The sequence below is a fragment of the Phalaenopsis equestris genome, unplaced genomic scaffold, assembly GCF_001263595.1.
Source record: "Phalaenopsis equestris unplaced genomic scaffold, ASM126359v1 Scaffold000402, whole genome shotgun sequence".
In the NCBI taxonomy this organism is placed as follows: domain Eukaryota; kingdom Viridiplantae; phylum Streptophyta; class Magnoliopsida; order Asparagales; family Orchidaceae; genus Phalaenopsis; species Phalaenopsis equestris.
The window spans coordinates 370,404-380,143 of record NW_018164844.1 but is presented as its reverse complement, the minus strand read 5'-3'; the positions used below and the strand labels follow the sequence as shown (position 1 = coordinate 380,143).

Below are 9,740 nucleotides of genomic sequence, written 5' to 3'. Positions count from 1 at the left end.
AGCTTGATGCTTCCCTGTCTTTATTTAAAACAGTTGCCTTCTATTGACAGGAAGAATTAAGGAAAGCTTAATTAATTAATTAAGCTTTACCAAATTAATCTCCCGCATCTCCTGTTGCTATAGAGAAAAAATTTGCAATGAATTTGATAGCTTGCCTTAATGGGCTTTATATGGGTCATTAAAGCATGATTCCATGTTTTCTCTATGGAATCACAAAATTAAGGGTTACCAAAGTAAGCTGGATACTGGGAAGCTTTAAAAGGGGCTCACGATTACAGAGAAGTGTATTACTCTTCAAACAGCTTTCTCTCCTTGGATTATACTTTGTCGTGAGACTGAAATAAAAGAATCACAAGGAAGCTTTCTTTAAAGTTATCTTTCTTCTTCTTGGTGTGCCTCTCGGTTTAGAGAGAGAGAGAAGGTGAGGAGAGAGAGAGAGAGAGAAAATTCTTTCTTGTAAGTCAACGTGGTCGACAGTGTGATCCTCAAAGTTAATAAAATCCTCTGCAGATCCGTGGACGTAGGCAATTTACCGAACCACGTAAATCTTGTGTCGCCTTTTCCTTGTGTCGTGTCGTCTTTTCTGGTGTAATTTTTCTAGATCTGTTTTTCGCTTTATTGCCGTCGTTTTTTTCACAACACTAAGTTCATGACATAATATTTGGTTCAAAGGTAATGTCTTTTAACATGCTGTAACAAGCCCTCACCTCATGTAGTTCCCTCACTGTCGAATAGTGAGTCCAATTTTTAATAATAGTTTCATCAATTTTAACATAGAGTTAAAAGAATGATAATTTAAAATAAAAAGCTTAAGAAAAGATAGACTTATTCTGGCATCTTGAGTTCCTTAGTGTCATATGCCCAAAGCTTATCATTCTTTAGATTCTACTATAATCTTTCCAATGGCCACTTTTTACCATTTGATATTTAAAAGATCACATCATTTTCTATATTATCTTTGATATTATTAAACATATATATATATATATATATATATATAATATAAGAAATATAGAGAAAAACTTATATTCTCTTATATTATTAAAAATATATATATATATATATATATATATATAATAGTAGAAATAGAGAAAGGAACTTTTGGCAGTGCAAGGGTGAAAGAAAGGTGAAGCAACCCATCAAACAGAGCTTCCTATGCCTGGATGCTCTATATCTGCAATCAGGCTTCACCCAAGCTAAAGAATATTAGATGCAAATGTACAAAAATTGGCATAAATTTGGCCCAGTTATACAAACACGCTACATAAATTTTCTGGGTTGCTATACTGTGTTGTGGGGTGGGGTGGTGGGGGGTGGGTTCCTGTGAAACATCCCCCGTGCTAATACTGCCAGCTTGTATGACATGAAGGCAAAAAAATAACATAATGAATGAACTTGCAACATATAAAAAACGAACAAGAAGGCAATGAGATTGAGATTGTAAACCTATGGTGCTGTTTCCACATTCAGGGTTAGCACTTTTCTATGCCACCTTCCCCTCAATTGCCTGATCTTAGCATCCACCCTTGCTGAAAACCCAATCTTGGTTTTCTGCTTTGCCTTTGATTTCTCCCTCTTCCACATACGTTGATCTTCAACGTCTTTCTTATAGTGCTTTATCTCCTGAATCACATGGTGATCCATTGGATGAAATGTTCGTTGGTACGAGATGTGGGCGAGGTAGGGGAGGTTGCACACGGCCGCTACGAAAAGAGTGGAGAACCAATAGATGGGGGCCGGCGCAAGGGCCTCCATGAGAATTTGGTACTCACTGCCAGACAATAATGGAGAAGCAAAGCCATAGGCAAGCAGGAATATATACCACGTGGCTATGCTTCCCCATATGAAGAGGTGTTGAATCCATGTAAAATGGCTCATTTTCATGGCGATCTGCACATTAACAGTCCATATGATAGCAGTGAACATGATGGTTCCCACCACAGGCATGTCAGTTGTTTGGCCATCTGCCCTAAAAGCTTGCACATTCACTATGCTAATTGTGAAGAAGTAAATGATGAGTGATGAGTAGAGACCGTTTGCCATCCAACCAAAAATCCTGAACCAGTCAAAGAACAAATTCTTCGGCCCTTGCTGGTATAGTGCAGGAAACTGCAGGAAGCATTAAGTGAAGATCAGAATGGTTCAGGAAAAAATTAAGAATTCTTATGAATTTAGGAAGCTTTTAACCAATTGTTTAGGATCATAAATGTGTTCATCACAGAATTAAGCTTAATGTCGAACGAACCACAAACGTTTTTGTAACTGATACACATCAACACTTTAGGTAGAGCTTTGACAAAGAGGAAAATTCTGTCTATTTTATACAGTGAAATTGTATTAAAAATCTAAGTAAACACACTTCAGATTTAACGAAGTTGAACTAACCTGTAAGCAAACTTCAGAAGACAAGTCTTGCTCAAAAGCTCCCAAAGATATGACAGGCAATGAGGTTAGAATGACATTGAACAGTAGCATGTACCAATCATCATAAATAGATTGACCAGAGAAGCCCGCATATGCCTCAAAGTAGAATAATGTGAGACCAAAGGCTATATTCTTATAGAAGAAATAACAGATCTGAATGTCATACGGACGCAGGAGTAGCAATTAAAAGTAAGTTATGGCTCAAAAGGATAAGGACTGGATTGAAATACAAAGCAAAAAGAAAATCGTTCTCTTCATACCATCTGGGCAATCCTTTTATAACACCAGTGACCATGGACCACAAGAAGTCGCTCCAGAAAACGAAACTGTGCAATAGAGAAATCGCTTGCCATCACCGCCTATAAAGAGGACAAAGAAGATTCGGACAATATCAGCTTCGAATCAGCAATCATATTTTCAAAATCATCCAAATAATAACCCAAAGAACCTATAAAAATACAACATGTGAGTTTATTACCTGCATTCCTTCAACCCCACTGATGCCCACACCAATATCAGCCTCTTGAATCATGCCAACATCATTTGCACCATCACCTATGGCTAGTGTAGTTTTTCCTGTTCCTTCTTTCACCAAACGAGTAACCTAACAGCAAAAAACAAAAAAACAAAAAACTTAAATAATAGTTTTCTTTTTTTTTTAATGAAATTAATGCACTGGAACAACCAGGTAAGAAAGCAAATAGGTTGCTAAACTATTTACCAGTGCTTTCTGCTTTGGGGAGACCCTACAGCATATTACGGAAGCACAATTAACTGCCAGGTTGAGAAAATCATTCTTTATATCGTCCTCTAAAACATAGCTTAAAGCTTTTCCATCAATGATCAAAGCAAATGCTTCATGAGGATCCTGCTCAAAGTTCACAGCTTGGGTGCCATTAGCAATTTGCATCAACATGTTCTCCTTTATAGCCTGGTCCATCCACAGTAAGAACTTACATGAAACAGAATTCCAACAGATAAGGAACTTTGAATGCTCATTTGAGGTTAATTTTACTTTCCCTATCGATTCAGTGTTCAATGTTGATATGCATATCTGTTTCATGCCTTGTCTTAGTAAACTGCAAGCGAAGCTGCAAGTGTAAAAAATAGATTACTCATTTAATTTGAGCACCAATCAATGACTACCAATGACAGCAACAAACTTGACAGAACTATAAAAGAAACATACCCTATGTTAATAGCAGTTTCCATCTTATCACCAGTTAGAACCCAGATCTTCAAGCCAGCTTGTGCTAACTTATCGATACACCGTGGCACCTAGAGATGTCAGAAACAGAGATATCTCAAGAGACTGAAATGACGACCAACTCATCATTTAAGCAAGAAAAATACTTACTCCTCTCTGCAATTTATCCTCAACTGCAGTAGCACCAACTAGAATTAAATCTCTTTCAATCATATCAGCAACTTGCTCCAGCTTTGATTCTCTGTCTGGTCCAATTGATGTCTTTGCCTTGACAAATTCATCATTCCAAGTTGAGTACTCGGCCTCTGCAAGCTTCTTGTATGCCAGTGCTAATGTCCGCAGTCCAGATTCCCCATAATCGTTTAGATGTTTTTGCGTATCATTCTCATACATTCTTCCATGCTTTGATAGCCTTTCAAATATTATGCTGCTTGGTTAAAAAAGAAGAAGATTCGTTCAACTGTGAGCGGTGCTACTACAGAAAGTTGCTTTAAGTTCAAATGCATCTTTAAAGCATTAGAAGATTTTGCAAAAACTAAGAAGATAAAATAAATTATATTAAGCAAAAAAAATGAATGAAAAACTTAAACTTTTGGAAGAACATTCGATTATACCTATCAGCACCTTTGCATAGGAGAAGTATCTGTCCTGATTCATCCCGTACAACTACAGACATCCTCTTCCTTTTGCTGTTGAATTCTAACAGATTGAGGATCTTGAACTCTCTGAAACACCACTATAAGGTCAAAATGAAACATGTCCATGATTTTTAAGGAAGAAATGAAGAGTTTAAACTGTGTTATTTAAGTTTTAGCTCATATGCTAACCTTTCTATGGGGTAACCAGAAATTTGCATCTCATAAACAAACACACTTGATTGGGTTCTCTTAAAGAATTCAAATCCAAACTCCCTGGCTGCAACAAGAAATGCCGCTTCATCTGGTGACTCGGCTTCATAGTTAAAACAACCACTTTCCTCATTATACTCTGGAATAGCTGTGTGACAGAGTGCAAGGATCCGAAAGAACAGAAGAATGGTATCTGCATCTGGCTTGTTGATCCAATTTCCATGCATAAGGCGGTCATCTACAAAGCTGAAACCTTTGATGAAAGATTTTTTCTCTCTTCTCACCATTGGGGAATAACAACTGATAGAAACTATTTCAGAAGATCCAAATGTACTTGCTTGTTTATCCCACAAATCCTGATTGCTACTTTGCAGGTCAAGAGAAGTTGAAACATCTGAAGCCATGACCTTAGCAGCAGCTATTTCTACCTCACTAGAACTCACTCCATATGATATTCCTGCTATAGAACACTTCAAAAAGTTCATTTGGTTGCATGTCAAAGTTCCTGTTTTATCTGATAAAATTGTATCAACCTGACCAAGCTCCTCATTCAGATTTGAGGTTCTGGCCTGTGCAGGATTTCCAGAATCTTCATCATATAGTTGAATATCTTGATTAATAAACATAGCTTGCAAAACTTTTACAACTTCAATGGAAATGTAAAGCGAAATCGGTATGAGATATCCGTATAAAATGAGAGCTGTAATCAGATGGAAGAAACCTGCGGCTACAGGTTTTGAAGGATCATACAAGTTTGTTGTATTATTTGGTTGCAGATACCACCATTTTGGCATCCCATACTTTATCTTTACCGCAAATCCGACGGAACTGATTAGTGAAATCAACACTAGAAGGCTAAACAGTATATATATCAAACTGTCCATTTTCTTTTCTATTCTACTCCTTTTTGATGGAGATTTAGTTGCATTCTGCATGACCTTAGTGTCATGTCCAGTGAAAATCACAACTCCATAAATAAATGAAGTATTCCTAAGCTTTGAATCTCGAAGAAGTATCTGATTTGGATCAAGAGCATAAATTTGACGCTCATATTCAAAATTTCCTACAAATGTATAAAGGCTAGGATTTGGGTCCTCACATTTGATTGTGCCCCCGAAATCCTTGAAGGCATCATCATCATCTAAGGGTAAGGTCACTTCCAATGATCTTTTCACCTTCAGGTTTGTCTCTCCATCCAAATTCATGGTCTCAACATAGCATATCCCATCTTCATAGCTAGACGATAAAAGAAGCAAGTCTGCTGGAAAGAACTGATCCTTCTCAACTTTTACAACATCCCCAACTAGAATCTTTTGACAGCTCCTGTAACCAAACTGGCCTTCTTCTGTATGGATGTTGAACTTCCTCCGGTTGACCTTCATATCCTGCATAAATCTTTGCCAATCTTCTAATGCTTCTTTTGCCATACTGAGCCCAACAACAAAGCTTAACGGGGCAATCATGCTCACAGGAGTAAAAGGAGTGATTGGTGTGAGTGACAGGGCTGCAGTCAATAGAAAGTAGAGGTTCGCAACCCGCCGGAACTGTTCAAAGATTGCTTTTGGAAGAAAATTTACAAAATTGTACTTGGTGGTGGAGATGTAGTTCGTGGGGTATCTTAAGGGTTTCTTCCTATGCACAAGAGGCTTGTTACAGTGGACGACTCGTGAATAGCCTGGCCCTAGGAGGGAAGGAGAGCGATCCAAGTCTGATTGCACAGAAGGACGAACACAATTGAAAGAATAGAGCTTGCTCCATCTCACTTTCTCCTTAGGCCTACCTCTTGCCATCCTCACCTTCCAAGCTTCTTCTCCACTTGAATTTGGTTTCACCAATTCCAATAATTTCCAAATTCACATACCAAGCCTCTCCACTTCGCATTCATGTCTGAAAGATTTGACACAGCATAGAATGAATTCAGAAAATAAAATACATCTCCGGAAAAAAAAAACGCACATAAATGTTAGGCTATCACAGCTCTACAAAAACTGATTTCGGGAAAAAAAAAATAGAAAAATTAACCCAAAACAACAATAAAAGATCAATATTTAATGTTTATTTTTGCATAAAACTGCAGGATCACCAGTCTCTTTCTGCTCCTTTTTCAGTTTATTAACTCTTCTGACTCCCTCTTAATTGAGTTACCTGTAGTTCTGAGACAAGCTTAACACAAAATTTAACTTTCCTAAATCAGAAAACACTGATCGCATCACATCAAATTGCTACAATAATAGTTCACAAATCCAAAATCCTCTCAGCTTTATAATCGATATAAACAAAGAAAGTCTTCCAGCAAATTAGAGAAAGAAAAAGCATAATAATCTCACAGATAATACTACATGCCATAAAAAAATCACACTATTTGCGTTCCCAAATCATCTCTAATTTGCAAGAGAACAACCCACATTCAAACAAGAGCAATTATCAACGATCAAACCAGTAATATTACAGAACAAAGGGGAAATGAAGATCCAGCTGAAAAGAACTCCTGGTTCCATAGCTAAGAATCAACCTAACCTGAATACTCCATGCATCAAAAAAACGATGCTCCGATCTTCGAGAGGAGGAGCCGAACTTCTCCATCTGAAAGCTCCTCCAGAATCAAAGCAGCAAGAGAAAGGGAGAGGACGATGCTTTGCTAAGAGGAGAGCCCGCAGACCGAGCGACGACCAGGGAATTCCGGCAGAGTAATGGTTTAAACTAACGATTTAAATAATCAAGCTTTTTAAAAATCATATTCCTGCACAGTAATGCTGCAGATTGGCTAGTTCAAAGGGGGGGTGCTCGTGGACTGGGTTCGTTGAAGTAAACCTGGTAGTAGAGACATTTGGACTTAACCTACCGGCCTGCAGGCCCTATTTTTGTATAGGCTGATTTAAAAACGGTAAATTTTTACATTTTAATTGGAAACTTAAAAATTTTTTTAAAAAGATAAAATGGTGTCATTTGATCTGTTTGGCGCAGATGCATTTAGCTTCAGTTGCGCTGTCCCAGGAATATGCTGCAGGGACGCTGGTTGTCTGTATGTTGCGGCTGCGTGAAAACAACAGTAGGGCAGCTATTTCTTAAAAAATAACAATTCTGTCCCTGTTTAGTAAAATTGTTTAACACAGAACTGTGAACACCACATATTTGATATTTTAGAAGATTTCAGCCAAAGGAAGTCCTAGAAAGTTTTTTCTTGCTTTCCGTCAAGGGATGAAGCGAACATCGTGGAGGACAGTGACAAAGCGTATACACATTTAACAACAATTTCATCATGCTATAGTCGTAATATTATATTCTTAGGTGTTAAATACATAATAGCAGTAAGAGTTTTCACTGATATGCATGTAAACTTTCTTCCAGTAAATAATTGAAAGTTTTATATACATTCTTTTTATTAATTAACTATTAAATAAATACATTTAAATTTATCTAATTATAATTAATCTGATAATCTATTAATTAATTATTGGTTTATAATAAGTTAAATTAATAAAATTTGACTTAAATAAAGTTAAATTAATATCACAAAAAAAAACCCCTCACCTACATCCCCTTCACTTCCCTTTCTTTGGTCGATCCCGCGGCTCACATTCCGCTTATTTTAACGGCGGGCGGCCTCGCAGCATTCAAACAAATATTTTTTTCTCAGCTTCGTGGTTTGGGGCACGCCGCACGAAATACTTGGGCTCTAAATGGGAAAAAATATTACCTCCGGAGTTACCTCAGGAGTACTAGAAAAAATATTACCTCAGGAGTACTAATGCATCAGTACTCCAATGGTGGGGTGTCACGTATGCAATGGTCCCACCGTGACGCCACGTGACACTTATCAGTACTCCTGAGGTAATATTTTTTCCCCAAACGGAGCCTAATAAATCGTCCCTGGTGCCTATGTTTTTTGGCTTATATTCTAGCGATTTTACCCTTTTTTTTAATGTTTTTAGTGGGTTTAAAGGAAATACCACATGAAAATACTGTATTTGTTTATCTAATAGCAAACTAATACTATATACATACATATCAGAAAACTCGAGAGTGGGCATTTAGATAGCACAGGATTATCAATGTAGAGAAAATTAGTTACGATCCAATTTAGGATCCATTTGAGGCATCTTTCTGATTGCATTGCTATTCTAACCGTCATCACAATTTTATTTCTGGAAATATTTTCTTGCTGATTTCTATAAATTTCTATCATAGAAAATTATAGAAAATTATTTTTTTTTTCAACCTAACCTATAAAAATATGGTGGTTATCATAAAGCTGCAGTTTTATATTTTGAAATTCAAACAAATTTATAATAGTCAGCATAATTTTTTGAACAGCAATAACTTTTGTATCTGCCTTTAGATTGATCATCGACATGACAACTATAATGGAGAGTCAACCAAAATCATATCATGAATGGATAGAAATGAGTGCTAACATTATAGTCATTCTTATCAGAACACTTCACCAAATTCTCAAGAAAAATTAAACATAAATCACAATAAGATTTTCACACAGTATAGTGGCCATTCCGGAGAACATCATAGCAGTTAGCAGCAATTTAGAATAATTTGATATATTTTGTTGTAGATTGCAGCAGTTGGCTGCAATTAGGGGCGTAAACGAGCCGAACACGAGCGATTTGTGTTCGGCTCATTTATATTTCGAGCTCAAAAAGTGTGTACGTGTTCGGCTCATTTGCTTAGCGAACCAAACGCGATTCGTTCATGAACAAAAAGTCGTTTAGACAACCCTAATCACGTAGCCATAAGATGTTAAGGATTATGCAAGTTTTAAAACATCATTTGAATCTAATTTAATAATTTTTATTCTATATTTTGCATCAATACTTTTAATTGATTATAAATCTTTGTAGCTTTGCAGTCAATCAATTATATATATATAATTGATTAGTAGTATTTCGAGCCAAAACGAGCCGAACACAAACGAACAAGAACAAACAAATATTGTTCGTGTTGTTCGTGTTCAGCTCGTTAACTTAGCGAACGAGCCGAACACGAGCTTTTTAACGAGTCGAACACAAATTGTTTGCGAACAACAAGCTGTTTTGATAGCCTTAGCTGCAATTTACGGTAGCTAAATGCAATTCTTAGTGATATAGATTGAGTTTCCTTGCAATGTATAGGAGATATATATTTTGTTGCAGTCTCGACCCAAATCTTTTATAGTTTGCTAGCTTTGTAGTTTTTGTTACTTCGTTACAAAGCATAAAAATTTAGTTTACGATTCTTGAGTAAACAATGCCTAAACCAAACTTTATTCT

At 36.7% G+C, this 9,740-nt stretch overlaps 1 protein-coding gene across 1 annotated transcript; it reads right to left on the bottom strand.

Annotated features, from left to right (window-relative positions):
• Positions 1 to 1,108: 1,108 nt before the first annotated feature.
• LOC110026838 (probable phospholipid-transporting ATPase 4) lies at positions 1,109 to 7,225 on the bottom strand. Its single transcript, XM_020728006.1, has 11 exons — positions 6,997 to 7,225; positions 4,459 to 6,366; positions 4,246 to 4,356; positions 3,782 to 4,058; positions 3,614 to 3,702; positions 3,440 to 3,515; positions 3,146 to 3,376; positions 2,903 to 3,028; positions 2,685 to 2,783; positions 2,386 to 2,577; positions 1,109 to 2,109 (listed from the first exon to the last, which is right to left on the bottom strand). The coding sequence occupies exons 2-11, from the start codon at positions 6,267 to 6,269 to the stop codon at positions 1,447 to 1,449; spliced, it is 3,675 nt and encodes a 1,224-aa protein (XP_020583665.1). The 5' UTR covers positions 6,270 to 6,366; positions 6,997 to 7,225; the 3' UTR covers positions 1,109 to 1,446.
• Between the last annotated feature and the right edge of the window lie 2,515 nt (positions 7,226 to 9,740).